Here is a 17,318-nt window from a genome sequence, read left to right as displayed (position 1 = left end):
TCCGAGGCCATGTATGTCCCCAGGGAGAATTAAGCCGGAATATAAAATAAAGCTGTGCTCCTGGTTGGTGACGATCAGAGGGGGAGGAGGAGGGAAAGAGGAAATGTAAAGAGTTAGAATAAATGCCAGAGTGACCTTGTCAAGGGCTTGGATAGTCAGAGTGAAATGTGGCCGAGAGCTTCTCCGGGTGCTTCTTGTGAATGCAGCTGGGGCTGCTGCTTTTCAGTTCTTCCATAGGAACCGCACTGCCTGCCAGCCTGGGTTTGCTGGGGTACAGAGGTGTTCATCCATGCTGTGTGGAGGGCACTGGCCTTTGGAACTTCTTGCTGTGCAGAAGACTGGATGCTAACATTGGGACACTTTCATAGGCATGTCAGGCCTGGCATCTTGCCAAATTCTAGTCTGGGTGATCCCATTTGCCTCCCTGAATTCAATCCTGCAGTTTCAGCTGGGACTGGGATTCTTTACTTCCTGACCCTAGCTGGTCATGTAGCTTTCCTATGCACCATTAAAAAGCAGGATGAAGTGTTTCCTGTCCTAATCTAGAGAGAGAGAGAGACACATTCGGAAAACATTTTGGGTAGAATATAATTGGTTGATGTTTAATGAGTAGTTGGGTAGAAACACCACATAGACTGTTGGGAGTTGAAGGTTATCACCATCCTGATGTGACATTAGAAAGGTATTACAATGAATTTGCATGCCTGTGTGTGCATGTACACAAATGTCTCCTAGAGAATGGAAACAGAACCTTGACTGTGTGTCATAGGTCCTATATTGCTAACAGCCAAATGAGATTCTTTTGCTAAAGTTGCAAACGTGGGTGTTTTTCAGGGTAGGTGAATCAGAGTTCTATCCCAGCTGTTGCCATGAAGTTCCATGTAGCTGCATTTAGCAAAATAGCGAAGCCCTAATTGACTGTGGTTTGGTTACAGTATTTCTCTCTAAATTTGTGCTAAAATCCTCTGTTTGCTCTATGCCATTGATGTCCTAGTAACTAAGACACTAGCATTCTGCGTCTTGTTCTAAAATGGGTATATTCATTATTTTAATCTTTCTCTCTTGCATACATGCCCTTTCTGATCTGGTGATGGTGGGAGTTATTTGTATACATTTGTGTGTGTGCGCGTGCCTGCTCGATCTTTTTTGACTCACTTTTTTTCAATTAAGGAAACCAAGTGTGGTGAAACCTAGCACTTCAAGGTAACAGAGCCATGGGAATGATGTGGCTTTACACTGCAGGGGAGTACTTGTTTGTGTAGTGTCTCGTTACCATGAATTAATTGGACACTCATTCTAAGCAGAGTTCCAGAATGTCTGGACTAGGTCTCCTTTTAGGAGGAGCGTATGTGGGGCAAAAGGCCTGGAGATTCCCACCCAGAATGGACTCTATTCCAACACCTGCTGTGGGAAACAGTGTAATATACTAAGCACTGCAGCTAATTGCAGAGTAAATCACTAAAGAAAATCTTTATTACAATAAGATTTGACTAGTTGAGTTAATTGGCTTTGGCAGTTTGTAGAAGAAGAGAGCTGGAAAGCTGAGATTCCGCCTGCGTGTGCCTACGTTTTAACTTGCTTATGTTTTTAAAAGAGAAGCACGTGACTGGCATTAGGACAACCCTGCTCTCCTCTGAATTCCAGCCTCCCCCCCTCCCCCCCGCTCCAAACAGAGAGTGTGCTTAGACAGATTTGTTGTGTTAGTAAGAATGGCAATTCTTAGAGCTTGGCTTCAAAGCATTTTACGGACACACAATCCTTAGGACTCCACTGTGTGAGCATTATTATTATCATCCCCATTTTACAGATGGGGAAACTGAGTCACAGAGCGGGGAACAGGTTTCAGAGTAGCAGCCTTGTTAGTCTGTATCAGCAAAAAGAAAAGGAGTACTTGTGGCACCTTAGAGACTAACAAATTTATTTGAGCATAAACTTCTGTGAGCTACAGCTCACTTCATCCGATGCATGCAGTGGAAAATACAGTGGGGGGAGATATATATATATATATATATATATACACAGAGAACATGAAACAATGGGTGTTACCATACACACTGTAACAAGAGTGATCAGATAAGGTGAGCTATTACCAGCAGGAGAGCGTGGCGGGGGGGGCGGGGGACCTTTTGTAGTGATAATCAAGGTGGGCCATTTCCAGCAGTTGACAAGAACGTGTGAGGAACAGTGTGGGGGGTGGGAGGGGGGGATAAACATGGGGAAATAGTTTTGCTTTGTGTAATGACCCATCCACTCCCAGTCTTTATTCAAACCTAAATTAATTGTATCCACTTTGCAAATTAATTCCAATTCAGCAGTCTCTTGTTGGAGTCTGGTTTTTGAAGTTTTTTTTGTTGAAAAACTGCCACTTTTAGGTCTCTAATCGAGTGACCAAAGAGATTGAAGTGTTCTCCAACTGGGTTTTTGAATGTTATAATTCTTGACATCTGATTTGTGTCCTTTTGCAAAACGACAGAGAGCATCTGTGTTGGAGCTGAGATTAGAACTGAGAGAGCTTTATTGATGCTCCCCTGCTCTAACCAGTAGGCAGTACCATTTCCTAGTTTACTAAACAAGCATGTGAGGGACATTTGCACGTTCAATCTAGCATTTGTTTCCATATGGAAAACTGCTTTGGTTGGGACCTTGTGTGCCTTACTAGCATTAGCTTAGATGCATGTGTGCGCTACTGGATGGCAGCCAAACGGCTCAGCTCTGTGTCACAGCAGTACAGAACCAAAGTCCTGTTTAGCTCAGGAGGGTAAGGGTCTGTGCTTTTGGAACAGGAGAATGAGTTCTATCTCTGCTGCTCCCCAGTGTACAGTGTTGTGATGGCCATGGATTTGTTACAATATTGCATGGGATAGGACAGCTATGAGCAGTTACATAGAGCTCCATGTATCCTAGGGCCCAGTATGCACATATAGCAGTAGCCACAGCAACAGGAGTAGGATCATCATAGACTCCCTTCCACCTTCCCCTGGCCTCTCTGCCTTCCTGTGATCTGGTGCTACAGATAGAAGTGAGGATTCCTGCTTGATTTCACTACTTGGTATGCTGTGCTGCAGGTCAGCTGGTAGGCCCCAGCAACCTTAAACTGGGTGGTGGTGTTAATACTGAACATCAGCAAACAGAAAATGAGGAGGCAGCCACTGTGTGTATGTAATGAGTGCCAGGCAGTTGGCAGCTCCCTCTCACAAGTTAGGAGAGAAATGGATGGGGTCAGGTGTGTCTAATAAGGCCCTGAGATGGGCACATGCTGGTTTCCCTGCCACGGTTAGAAGTTCCATTCATAGATTTTTTTTTTGCAAGCACTTGGGATAACTTGTGTAATACAAAACCCAGTTCATAACCATCCCTTTCCAGAAAGGGCAATCTTTCTCACAGGAGTTTGGGTGTTAGGTTCAGTGGCGGATTTAGAGTTAGTGGGGCCCTGTACGCAGCTTCATTTTCGTCGGCCCCCTCCCCCCTCCCCCCCCGTTTTTCATTCTTTTTTTCTTCATCCTCCTCCTATATTATAAGTAATAGGAAGTAAACGAAAATAAAGTGTGGTAGCTTGATTGGGGCAGGGGGCTGGGGTGAGGCATGCAGGCTCTGGGAGGGAGTTTAGGGGCAAGGTGCGGGCTCTGGGCCGGGGTAGGGGGATGGGATGTGGAAGGGGGGCAGAGGGGCGGTGCAGCTCCCTAAGCGACCGGCACGCACACCCCTCCAGCAGCAGCTCCTAGGCGGGGCAGTTCCTGGCCAATGGGAGCTGTGGAGTCGGCGCTCGGGGCAGGGGCAACATGCAGAGACATCACCCCTCCCCCTCCCCCACCTCCCCCCGGGACAGCAGGGACAAGCCGGCCGCTTCCGGGAGTGGCACGGAGGGAGGGAGGCAGAGGGGGCAGGGAACCGCCTTAGCCCTGCTGCTTGCACGTCTCTGCGCGCCCCTTGTGGGGGAGGGGGCAGCGGGTCTCCGAGCGCTGCCCAGGGCGGGGGCAGTGCATGGAGCCACCTCCATCAGAGGCGCGCAGAGACATGCCAGCAGCTGGCCACTTCCGGGAGCGGCGCAGGGCCATCAGTCACGGCATGCAGGCAGCCTGCCTGCTTGAGCCCTGCTGCACTGCTGCATTTTGGGGGGTCCCTGTCACTGGGGGGCTCCGTGCCACCACACAGTGTGTTTAATGGTAATTCCGCTCCTGGTTAGGTTTGTTCTTTTGCAGTGTTAACTGACCCCTTAGTTCCTGGATTATCTCAGCTCAGGCACGTGGGATAATATGGAATCTGCAGGAGTTGCTTTGTTCCTATTGGCTGTAAGCGTCTAGGGTAGATGGTTACAGCTCGCATTTTAAGTTTGGGCCTAAGTTTGGAGGGAGAGTTGTGCAGCAGAGCCGTCTGAGGGCTGTGGAGAATAAAACTGCTCCCTAATCAAGAGAGACTTTGCTATTTCTATCACTTGCAGTTGGAATTTATTTTTGTACGTTTTGAATAAGAACTAAGAATTTTCTAAACGCATGACTACAAGGCAATAAAACAGTCAGGGCTGTCCTGTTTCAGCTCATTCAGGCTCACTGGGCTCAGGCTGCAGGGCTGTAAAATAGCGGTGTAGATGTTTGGGTTTGGGCTAGAGCTGGGGCTCTGGGACCCCCCAAAGGGAAGGATCTCAGAGCCCGGGCTCCAGCCTGAGCCCAAACATCTATACTGCAGTTTTATAGCTCCATGACACCAAGTCAGCTGAAATGGGCCAGCTGTGGATGTTTTATTGCAGTGTAGACATACCTCAAGAGGCTCCAAATGGGTATTCTGTGAGAGGGGATGAAGCCTAGTGTGGTGGTTAAAGCACAGAACTAGATAGCAGGACTTCAGGGCTCTGTTCCCAGCTCTGCTGCTGACTGTGTGACTTCAGGCAAGTCAGTTCCCTGCCCTGTGCTTCAGTTTCCCTATCTGTAAAATAGTGAGAATACCAGCTCTGAGGCAGCCCTGTAGAGAATTCATTTGTGTTAGTAAAGTGCTTTGAGATCTGAAGAGTCTTAGTTGCTTCTTACTTTGTGTTGCTTAATACACTCCACCCTGAACACTTGACATTTCTTCACTCTGCTTCCCTGACTTCTGCTCTTTTTTGCCATGAGCGCCCTGGGACGTCTTCTAAAAATAGCCCTGCCACCCCAGCAGCCCCATTTGCTGCAAAGCTCCCAGACTGGCTGCTGTGAGGATGTTGGCTGGGGTCTCTCTTGGCTTTCAAATCCCTGGGATGACTGAGTGAAGCCACTTTACTTTGGTTTTATTTGTTCCTAACGAGCAGGTGAGTGACTATGGCTTTGACTGTTGCACGATAATTTTGTGGCTAAGGCGGGCTGCCTTGCCCTGTGTTTTCGCAGCAGCAGCATCTGAACAAGCCTGCTGGAGAAGTATTGCTGCTTTAATGCTGGCTGGCAGGGCAATGCTCTGCCCTCTTCACCCGTTTCATAATACTTCTCACCACGTTGCTGTTCTCCCATTTATTTGGCGCCAGAGGAAACCAATAGTCCTTGTACATTTGCATAGCGCGTTTCATGCAAACGTATCCTGGAATGCTGCGTATGGAGAGAGTGCTCACCCAGTGCTGAATGCAGCCACCCCTGGGGTGGAACATAGCCCGCGCTTTACAGCGCACACCAGCACTACACAAGCAGGTTTAGGGGAGAAATGGAAGGGAGTTTAGGGAACCTGTATGTAGTTGCCCATGTTGGAATTTGGCCAGGAAACCAGGGCTAGCTCTCTAACTCCCTAAAGCATGTAAGCTGAGCTGAATGGCCACAAGCAGCCAGGACGTTGGCTTTATGGTACTTCTAGCAGGACAGCTCCCACAGCCCCATGCATTAAAGTTTGTGAGGTGCTGCTTTGTGTTTGAGGAGGTGGGCATCTCCATCCAGGGGAAAAAGTGATTAGAGGCAGCAGCTTATTTTACCCCTGCGCGCGCACACGAGAGAGTGATGGTCACAGATTCTGGTTGCCTTGCAGTCTGAGTAGGGAATCTTCATTCCCTCCCCCACGCTGCAGAATGGTGGCAGAGACCCAGAGCATCCTCTGCACATTCAGAGCTGTAGTAGCCCCTGCAGCTCCTGGGCCCTGAGGAAAGAGCTGGATTCTACCAGCCCTGCCCCTGCTCCCTTGTCCTTCTTCTGCCCTCGTACAGTCCCTCTTTACTAGGGCACAGGGTGTCCCTGGAGCCAGGAAGGGGACCTTTTGTTTAGCTCCTAGCCCCCCTCTCCAGCATAATGACCTCCACTGCTTCCACAGATCTCACAGACCTCCATAGCCTCCTTAGTGCTATGAAATGGCGGCTCCCCCTGCTAGCTCACTTGCTTTGGCTGAGTGTCTGTTGCGGCCACGTCACTTTTGAAGCCTTCTCTTTTTCGCTTCCCCAGCCGGTCTCGATTAGAACATGAGGCCCTGCTGGCTTCAACTGAGGAGCAGATGTGACCCAAGAAATGGGAGAGCAGCTGGGGATGAAGATGACACTAGGTCAAATCAAACAACATCTCACATTATAACTCTGAGGTGGGAGACTGGCAAGCCAAAGGCAAGTCAGTGCTCAGAGCGCCTGCTGAGACACGCCACTAGCAAGCCATCTGTAATGAGCTGACCATGCCACTCAACAAGGCAAGGTACGCTCCATCCAGGGCTGTTTTTAATCCATTTAATTGCAGAGAAGGACCAAACAGCTGAGAGTTGGGCCAGGTACCTGGAAAATAAGATGGTTACTGTCAAGCAAGAGTGACCTGGCAGAGGAGGTGCTGTTGTACCAGACCTGGAGACGCTCTTGCCCCGCTTGGCAGAGGAGATCTTTTCACGTTAGACATCTAGGGGGTCTATGTTGCCCACAGGACTGTAGAGGATACCAGGCTCATGGAGGAAGAGTAGTTATTGTACTAGATGTACATAAAGACATCTCTGCTTTCTCTATTGGAGCTCAGGCCGTCCCAGAGCCAGATTCTGCCCTCACTTACACTGGGGCAGCCCCACTCATTTTAGCAAGAGAGCTTTTGTGTTTTCTCTTATTCTTAATCAAAAGTTTCATGCTGGTGGAAGGTGCTGGATTGATAGCCCTGGCGACTGAAGTCCTCTGTTAATACATAAAATAGGTACAGCCCACGCAATGGTGATTCACACTACCCCTATGCCATGTCCCATCTGCATGCCTCACTCCTACATTCCAGAGGTCTCCGAGTGTTACAGACACTAATGGATTTTCATAGCCTTCTTACCCCAGGAAGGCAAATATATGTTGTTAGTCCCTTGTGACTGATAAGGAGACTGAGGCATGGAGAGGGGAAGTGATTTGCCTTTCAAGGTCAGTCAGTCAATGGTAAACATGAAAACAGAACCTGAAGTCCTGACAGCCAGTCCCCTGATCTAACCACTAGACTGCGCTGTCATGCATAGCTCTGGCTTCTTGCATCCATTTTAGCCTTCTAATGCCCCACAGCCCTCCCAAGGGCTCTGTGTTCTGTGAGGGTGGACAGGTTTTATCCTAACTAGGGACAGGGATTTTATATAGCTGATATATTTTTTTTTAACCCTCCTCTGTATTAAGTTGCACAGGAGAAAACCGATTTCAGTGTTTAGGAGCTACTTCACTATGCTTTGTGATTGCAGATCACACTGGCTTGGAGGAATTACTGCTGCTCTTGTTCTGATTTAGGGCTTGCAGGGCAAATGCCGGCTGTGGAGCTTAACAATGTGGGCTGTACATTTAATACGAAGGTGCAGCCTGCTGATAGCCCAGGACTCGGCATACAATGTCCCACCTTGGCAGAGTGGATGTAGATGAAGAATTGTATCCTAGGACCTGTGCTCTCCATGGGCCGCCCCTACATATTGTATATGAGGGTGGCTACAACCTGTTCCAGCCCAGTCACAAGTTGCTGGGAAATGGCAACTGCAGCTGTTGCTTGGGCACACCCTAGCAAAGGGGAGCAATATGCAGTCAAGAGTAGCAGGGGCATGTGTACCGGGAGATGATATGGCAGCCGGTGAGGGTCTAGCTTAGGAGACAGACTGCTGCTCCAATGACGGGTTTTCTTCCTGTTCTTGTCATTATGATTTCAGTCCCCCCAGTTGTGGAACCAACTTCTCAGGACATCCGCCAGGGCATGGGCCGCAGCGTCACCCTGCGGTGTACCATGCTGAAGGGGAGCCCCATGAAGGTAGCCACAGCCGTCTGGCGCTTCAATGGGAACCTCTTGACACTGCTCCCCACAGAGCAGCAGGACTACTCGGAGCTGAAGGTGGACAGCGTGAACCGGGAGACCAGTGGTAGCTACGAGTGCAGCATCTCCAACGATGTGGGGGTCTCCACCTGCCTCTTCCAGGTGTCTGGTAAGCCTCACAGATTGACTCCTCCTTATGTTTTTAATTGACTTGCTTATAGCGAGTTTGGTGGCTGGCGAGCCCTGGAGACAGACGCCCTCTCTCTGTAGACTGGATACAGTACAGGCAAGCTTCCACCATGCACTCTCCCCACCAGAGTGCTTCAGTTGTGTTCTGGGAGGACTCCCTCTAGGACTGAGTAGGGAGCTCGGCCTCCACGGCTCATGCAGTCCTTGGTGCCTCTGCTGCCACTGCCTAGAAAGGGGCTAGTTAGTGCCAATTGGGTTGGAGCATTTTTGTGGTGTGAACACTTGCTCGAAAGGAACAGGAGTGACAAACACCAAACTCATTTCACGTAGGCCACTGTACAGCTATCTGTTGGTATCTACTCTCAGCTAAAGACAACCTGAATCAGATTTAAATGTTGACCAGGCAGGCGTGTAAGACTCGGCATCCCATCACCCTCCAGTCCTTTTCTTTTAAAACAAAACCCTTCTTTTAGTGTGTTTCCCCCAAGTTTTGTGCAGCGACATCTGCTTAGATAAAAACTAGGCAGGGTCTAATGCTGTTACTCGGTGGATTTGCTGCTGGGATTTGTGCAAATCCAGCATGTACAGTGAGTGAAATCCTTTCCGACTCCATGGGCAGCAAAAAGGGGGAGTGGCGCTTGAGTTCAAACCACACGTCTGATCCAGCCACTTCTGCTGATTGTTAAAGCTGTTTTTCCCTTGACCTGAGGTTTGACTTGGGCCTCAGTTTCTACAGAGGTAGATTTACACCCCATCTTGCGGCAGATTAAGTATTTGTACCGACAAGCCCTGTGTGTGTGTGTGTGTGTGTGTGTGTGTGTGCTGGCAGGGAGCGGTTGGAAGGTTGGTGGGATCTATTTTATTTCACACCTTCCACTTAGTCATTTCTCAGGCACTGGTACCATGCTGGCCTTAGTCTTTTCCCTTGACACGCTCCCAGAACATCCTATTTTGACCAGCTACATCCCCTTCTCCAGTGACCCCTCCCCTATCCTTTCAGACCTCTGCACATTTGTGTGGCATTAGGTTTCTTTCCGTAACTTATGCCCCTTTCTTCACTAGCCTGCAGCCAGCACTTATGCTATCACTGCGAAATGAAATCCATTGTGCTCTGTCAAACAGAACTCTGACTCTAGAAAGCTTACTCATTCCTAGGGGACTTGGAAATGCTTCCGGCACATGGATTCCTTTCTGGAGCTGGTACTTAATGGATTAATGCCATTCAGTTTGTGGTGCTCGGTCCCATGAGACAGGATCCCCTTAGCAGCCAGCGTGTTCCTTCTTCTCCAGCCTTTCTCAACAGCCAGGGCATAGCTTTCTAGTGCTAGCTTTCGGATTCCAAACTTCTTTGCCCATTCTTATGACCAAACATCTACAGGTCCAAGGGAAAACCTCGGCACTCATACAGCTGCCTGAAACTTTTGAATTCTTTCTTAGCACATATATCTGAGAAGGATAGCCCAGTGATTAGGGCATGAGTCTAGGTCTTGGGCCACTTGGGGGTCTATTCCCTGCTCTGCCACGAACTTCTAGCGTGACCTTGGGCAAATCACTTAGCCCTTCTGTGCTTCAGTTCCCCATCTGTAAAATGAGGATAATACTGTTCTACTTTACGGGGTGTTGTGATTCATTAAAGATTGTGAGGTGCTCAGATACTGTGGTCATGGGGGCCATGTAAGTACCTAAAATGGATGGGTGTATGGGGGTGTTAGCTTCTTCCACAGCTAAGAAATTTAGCTTTGTTACAAAGTTTTACAGGTACAATGTGACTTCTAGGCTGTCCCGCACCCATTCCATGCCTCCTCCCTTCCCCCCACACCTTTGTATAGGCGAGCAGCACTACCATCACACTCCTGTGATCTGGTCAGTGCTAATCCACTCTCCAGCTTCACCTACATATAAGGCCCAAAAATATGATCTGAATGTGTATCTGGTCTGGTTCTCCTTTCACCCAAAAACAGTTGGAAAAAAATCCACCAACAGTTCAACTTTCCAGAAGTGAAGTTTTAAAAGTATCTGATATGCTGCAGTCATTATTAAAGGGCTTCTTTTTTCCTCCCTCTTTGCTGCCACTTCCATCTCAGAGTCAATTAATAAGGAATTAATGTTATGCAAGATGGTAATTATCATTTCGGGATCCATTATGAAACGTGACTTCCACAGTCAATACAAAGTTGAATATGCAGTAATTAATCTCTGAACTTCTTGCTTGTGCAAAATTTGTTGATAAAAATAATAAGAAAAAAAGACTTGGACATAACTCTGATGGATAATATGAATGTTTAACAGAAAACACGGAATCCTTCTAAGTCTGATTACACCTCCACAGAATGACAGGGACCCATGCTTTGAGTGTAAAGTGACAGGAGTGTGCTCTGCCAATGGGAGTGTTTGGGGGGTGATATTTATGCTCTGCACTCCCAGCAGTCTATGCTATTTAGAGATGGCCCAAGTCTGGGAAATTCACACCGGCATCTGGACTCCCCCAAAGTCCAGGGAGAGTTCTGATTCAAGGCCATCTCTTGCCTTGCCCCTTTTCACTCTTGGGGCCAGATTTTGAGCTCAGTCACGACAGTGTAAATCTGGAGCTACTCCATTAAGCTGGGTGCAGTGACTCTATTAATAATTTTATCAATGACTTGGAAGAAAACGTAAAATCATCATTGGAAAAAGTTTGCAGATGACACAAATGGAGGGATTGGTAAATAATGAAGAGGACGGGTCACTGATTCAGTGTGATCTGGATAGCATGGTAACCTGGGCGCAAGCAAACAATGTGTGTTTTAATGTGGCTAAATGTCGTCTTCTAGGAACAAAGAATGGAGGGCATCCTTAGAGAATGGGGGAATCTATCCTGGGAAGCAATGACCCTGGAAAGATTTGGGGGTTGTGATGGATAATCAGCTGAACACGAGCTCCTGGTGCGACACCATGGCCAAAAGAACAAATGCAATCCTGGGATACACAAACAGGGGGATCTTGAATAGGTGCAGAGTGGTTATTTTAACTCTGTATTTGGCACAGGTGCAACCACTGCTGGACTACTGTGTTCAGCATAGGCACCGACTCCGTGGGTGCTCCAGGGCTGGAGCACCCATGGGGAAAAATTGGTAGGTGCTCTGCACCCACTGGCAGTTCCCTGCCCTGCCCCCCAACTCTCCTCCGCCTCCTCCCTGGAGCGCGCTGCGTGCCCACTTTTTCCCCCTAGCTCCCAGCGCTTGTGCTGTGAAACAGCTGTTTTGCGCAGCAAGCACTGGGAGCGGGAAGGAGGGGGAATGCAGCGCGCGCTCGGGGAAGAGGCGGGGCCAGAGCAGGGATTTGAGGAAGGGGTCCAATAGGGGCGGGGAGGGGGTGGAGTTAGGGCAGGGACTTTGGGGAAGGGGTTGGAATGGGGGCAGGGCAGGGGTGGGGAAAGGATGGAGTAGGGGCAGGGCTGGGGCAGAGAGACGCCAGCACCGCTGGCGCCAGGAAAAGTTGGTGCCCACAATTCAAGAAGGAAGTTGATAAATTGGAGTGGGTTCAGAGAAGAGCCATGAGAATGATTAAGGATTCAAAAACGTGCCTCATAGTGATAGACTCGAGGAGCTTAATCTATGTAGCTTAGCAAAGAGAAGGTTAAATGATGACTTGATTCCAGTCTATGAATACCTATGTGTGGAACAGATGTTTAACAATGGGGTCTTCAGTCTAACAAAGAAAAGTGTAAAATGATCTAATGGCTGGAAGTTGAAGCTAGACAAATTCAGACTGGAAATAAGGTGTATATTTGTAACTATTGGAACAATTTACTAAGGGTTCTGGTGGATTCTCCATCACTGACATTTTTTATAAATTGAGACTGGATGTTCTTATAACAGATCTGCTCTAGGAATTACTCTGGGGAAGTTCTCTGGCCTGTTATACAGGAGGTCAGACTAGATGATCACAATGGTCCTTTCTGGCCTTGGAATCTGTATGTTCAAAATCACATTCTGGCCCTGGTGCCTTGATTGGCATCTAAGGATGGGCAGCGCTCTCCCGTGATGGCTGAACCTCATGAGGCACAGGATTCCATTCAATTAAGACCTTGAAAGTTTGGACACTTCCCTGAATCCTATTCAAACTCTTCAAGGCTGGAGAGCAGCTGAAAGCAGCTTTCCATGTGGTATTTTGGTGATTGTCACCAGGAGCACAGAGGAAAGGGGTTCAGGGGCAATCTTGAGGAAGGTTTTGGGTTGGGTCTTTGACCCAACCCAGTTCCTACCACAAAGCCAGCTCACTTTGATCTTATCTGTGGAAGCAGAGGCAGATAAAGGGCTGCTGCTGCCCCCATGGAAAATCCTTCTGTTACCAACTATCTAGCTTCTTTCTAGTGCATATTTTCCTTCCCCTCTCTCTCTCTCTCTCTTCTGGTGCAGCTCTTCATTTTCTAGGAGGAGTCATTGGCTCAGAAACACTATCTTTCCCACTTAAAGTATAAATATGATCTATTGGCCAACGGGTATTTTCCCAAGAATTGTTAGCAGGAGGCTCTCTGAAGCAGCCGATGAAACAGGAGTTACAAAAATACTACTTTAAAGTTGCCTCAATCGGAGATCAGAGTTAGTTCAACCACAGAACTAAACCCATTACCACCTTCACTGGTGCGGTGTCATGGTGTGCTGGGGCTCACTGGGTTGTTACCTTCCCCCCAGTACCTTAGCCAGTGGAAATGGAAGCATAGAAACATATGGTTTGAATGGCTTTTAAAATGTAAATGAGGTGTTTGGCATGATGCCAGCCTGTGCCCCTGGGCACAGAGGACCTCCTGAGCTGCAGTTGGGCTGATGAGTTGGTCAGTGAAGTCTCACCACCCTTGCCATCTCACTTTGTAACTTTTAAGTTCCCACCCCCACACCCATCCCCTTTCTCTTCTTTCTTTTTCTTTCCCAGCAAAAGCTTACAACCCAGAGTTTTACTACGACACTCCCAACCCCACCCACAGCCAGAAGCAATCCAAGAACTACTCTTATGTCTTGCAGTGGACACAGAAAGAACCCGACGCAGTGGATCCCATTCTCAAGTACCGGCTGGATGTCCGGCAGGTAAGATCCCTAATCGCTCTTCTCCAGCACCATGCTCGTACTTGGGAAGACCAGCTTTCAGTGAGAGCTGTGAGGAGCTCACCTCCGATACTACCTGCAGATTGGGAGCTGCTCTTAGCAGAATAGCCAGAAGTAGCCATTCTTTCCTCTAAGAAATAGAAAAGGAAAGTCAATTGTGAGGTCAGTGTTTACGTTCAAGTCTGTTGTAGGGAAGGATTGAGAGCTAAAAGGTCCCACTTCTTGGTCTTTTCATGCTCTATCTTCTGAATGGGGTTTTAATATGAATACCCTCCCTCCCCCTCCCCAGTCATCAGTAAAGTAGTGTAGATTATATAGGTTGGAGACTCAGGCAAGTGGAATTTCAGCCTCTTCACTAGTTAAAATAAAGGGAATAAAGTGGCGAGCTCTCCAGGCTGGAACTGCAGGGAAAAGCCATTCTTTGTGTTACAGAAGGACTTTCATACAGTCAAAGTAATGAAGTCATTGGAATTATATAAACTCAGCAGGGGTTTTGGTTTCTAGTTCTGTACAGGCTCAAGGGCAATTGTGGAGGGCCAGAGAGGATCAGGGGAAGATATGAGAGGGCACTGGCTAGAAAGGATCACAGCTTGACACTTTTAAGAGTGTGGGAAGCTAACCAAGTATCACAGGACGCTTCCATCCAGGCTTCGCCGCCTTATTTGGGGCAAAATGCCCAGATCTCTCCAGTGTTTTACAAATCCCAGGTTTTTAAGATTGGTGCTTCTTGGGGTCTGGTAGTAAATGTGTTTGCGTGATGTTTGGGAGTAAAAGATTATTTACTGTACATACAAAACAAAATAATTAAAGAATCCAAGTGCCTCCCTCCTTTGGGTCACATAGCGAGTCTCATCTTTATGTCTCTGTTTGATTGTGAGCTCTCCAGGGAAGGGACTTCTTATATTTGTTTCTCGTACAGCGCAGAGCACATTTTCCATGCTTAGCAAATAATCACCACAATACAGGACACAGGGGGCCTTCTTATAATGAAGTCACTTTATCACTGAACAGTTTCACTGTAAAATGAGATTCACTGTAACCAGAGTTGCCATTTCCGCCTTTGCAACTCTCTGAAATAATTTAGGATTTTCATTCTTTTTCATCCTCAACCAAGTTCCTCTCCACCTATAAGGTGAGAACATGTAGTCTCAGATCTGAGACTACATTTACACTGAGGCCCCTTTACACCTTTGCCTGGAAGAGGAGGAAAATGACATTTACTCTACTGGAGTGGTAGGAAGGCCTTTGTGGAAAGGAGAATTAGTGCTATTGTCTTTGTCTGCATTTCACAATATATCGCTGTTAGCATTATGTTTCTCTTTTTTGGCATCATTACATTCTTATAATGAATATTTTCCTGCATTTGCAATCTAAACACGTTTGCATACATTTTATTACTGGTTGAATGCTGCATCAATAGCTAAAGCTCCCATGGGGGGGAGAAGGAGTAGGCACTGAACATTTGGGGGCCGGGGGGAGAGTAAAAGATAGACTGTTCATTCCCCACTCAAGGCAGTGCTTGGACACATGCAGACAGAGTGGAAGGCAATAAGTTTCCACGATACTGCACTGGTCTGGTTCTTCTTCTCCCACAATGCTGATCAGTGTTCTCGCTCAGTGGGTGTGTTCCTCCTCCACTTTCCATAGTGGGGTTCACCTTTCTGTTCCTCCCCTCGCTTTCCACCCTCTTTCTGGGTGATCTCATCCACTCTCATGTTCTTAACTCTCATCTTCATGCTGGTGACTCTCAGATCTCTCTCTGCACTCCCGACTTGTTTCTCTGCATCCAGTCCATGCATCTCAGCCTGTCTCTCTGACCTTTCCCCGGATCTCTCATCATCAGCTAACACTAAACATGGCCAAAACAGAGCTTCCGATCTGTCCTCTGAAGCCCTGCCCATCTTCCAGTTCTTATGTCACTGCAACGCCATGCTGCTCCCTGTCACTTGGGCCTGTCAGGAGGGAGTCCCATCTTCAACTCCTTACTTGTTTATGCTGTTTTCCCCAAGGGGGGATGGCAGGGTAAACAACAAGGCAAAAAGATGTTGATGTAATCTCCTGGGTTCCTCACCTAGTGGAGAACATGAGGATGCTGGTGAATACAACTGTGAAAAGCAAAAAAGGTGCTTCCCCTGAAGAGCCCTTAAGGGAAGAAAATTTGTGTGGATAAATTATAAGAGTGTGTTTTGTCTGTGAACTCTTCTCCCTGGATACTACCTAGCTTCAAGGTGCTACCTATGGTGGAATGAAAGTTCTATTATGGGAAGTCTGAGAGTAAGGATTTCCCTCCTCCCCCATTGTGATGGAACATTCTGCTTGGAGAAAATATGCCTTCTGATCAGTCATGTGCAGTGTCGGTCCTAGGGCGTGAGAGACAAGGTGGGTGGGGTAATATCTTCTATTGGACCCACTTCTGTTGGTGAAAGACACGCTTTTGAGCTTCACAGAGCTCTTCTTCAGGCCTAAGAAAAAGGTACTCATCAGTCAGCTATTCCTAATTAGAGATCCTAATTTACCAGCCAGCTGGAATTCATCAATTCCTCAGCATCCTGGGAGCTGCTTGGGTTCACTGGCCTGTCAGAATTCATTCCTCAGCACCATGACACACCCTGAACACGTCTGAGCCAAGAGAGGGGATTTTTGGGTGCTGACTGGTGAGGGGCAGCCAGGCGATGACTAACTCTTGCTGAGCTGGAATTACAGGAGGTGCAGAAGGAGTAAATTGTAATCATCATTGCTGGGTCTCATTTCAGTCACCTCAGTTTGGTTTAAGGGCTCTTGGGGCGGGGGGTGAGTGTAATATATAATGCGAAGATCCCTAAACAGCAGCATGCTCTACAGTGCCCCGGGGACCCCTTGAATTGAAATTGCCTACTGCAGTTGTTGTTAAACTCTGTTGGGTGGGAGTAGAAGCGTTGCTTATTGTTCAACTGGCAAAGTGGCTCCTAGCCTTCTGTCTCTTCCTGTGCAGCAGCTTTGGACAGACAGTAGGGTTCGATGGGGCTGCGCATTCCAGGGTGACGGATCTAAGAGAATCAAGTACTTCAGAGATGCTGGCGTTTACTGCACGGGGACTCCCAACGCAGGAGGCCTGTGCATTTTAGATGGGATTTAATCATTCAGGGCGCTGCTGATGATGATTATAATGACAGGCAAACCAGTTCAATTTGGATACAAATTAACCTAAACTTAAAAAATAGCCTGAGAGCTTGGAGCCACCCCCAGGGACAGCACCAGTAGTAGCAGTTCAAGCCTCTTGAAAAGCCTCAATTCTTTCTCTCACTTGAACAACCACTCCTCCAGCAGCACACCACGCAACTGCACCATGCAGCAGCACTGGCCTCATTAGTGCTTTGGAGGGAAGCTCATTCTGTACCAAAGACTCTGCAAACCCCTACAGTGTTCTGTTGGGGGATTCTTTTTTTATTTCTTGCTCCAGGAGGTATCCCCTCTCAGTGCTGACCAAGGTCGATCCTGCTTATGAAGTCTAGTGAGTTGCAGCCTCAGGTGGCTTGACTATGGGCAGACTGTAAGGCCTAGGGTTATTTTTCTTCCAAGCATAGATATGTTCCTATAGCATGGAAAGGCACCAGGCTCTCTCTGAAAGCTTCCTGCATCACTTGGGGATTTGGAGCAGCCCACTCAAACCAAACCCTGGCTTAAAAAATATTTAAAAAAAAAAAAAAAACCAACCCTTTCAGTTGCTTGTTTCTCTGTGTGGTTTATACCCTCCCACAGCTCTGCTCTAATATTAAAGGGAAATGAAAAGCCTTCTAATATTGCGTGCAGGTTGCATTCTGGAGGAAGGAGCTGAGCTGGTGGTTACAGGGGACAATGGCAGAATTACTGTGCGCTCAATGAGAGGGAGGGTCGAGGGAGA

General features: G+C 47.8%; 1 protein-coding gene across 5 annotated transcripts in view; it reads left to right on the top strand.

The window, feature by feature from the left end:
* The window catches only part of MDGA1 (MAM domain containing glycosylphosphatidylinositol anchor 1), a 196,767-nt gene that overhangs the window by 121,552 nt on the left and 57,897 nt on the right, over positions 1-17,318 (top strand). For 4 of the 5 annotated variants that reach the window (XM_074949101.1, XM_074949100.1, XM_074949102.1 and 1 more), the window contains exons 9-10: positions 8,068-8,337; positions 13,269-13,420. In XM_074949101.1, the coding sequence (XP_074805202.1) occupies positions 8,068-8,337; positions 13,269-13,420 (422 nt within the window). The remainder of the gene's footprint in view (positions 1-8,067; positions 8,338-13,268; positions 13,421-17,318) is intronic. The other variant, XM_074949103.1, reaches the window with a different exon arrangement.

Source organism: Natator depressus, chromosome 3, assembly GCF_965152275.1.
Source record: "Natator depressus isolate rNatDep1 chromosome 3, rNatDep2.hap1, whole genome shotgun sequence".
Classification (NCBI taxonomy): Eukaryota; Metazoa; Chordata; order Testudines; family Cheloniidae; genus Natator; species Natator depressus.
This window is presented reverse-complemented; position numbering and strand designations above follow the sequence as displayed.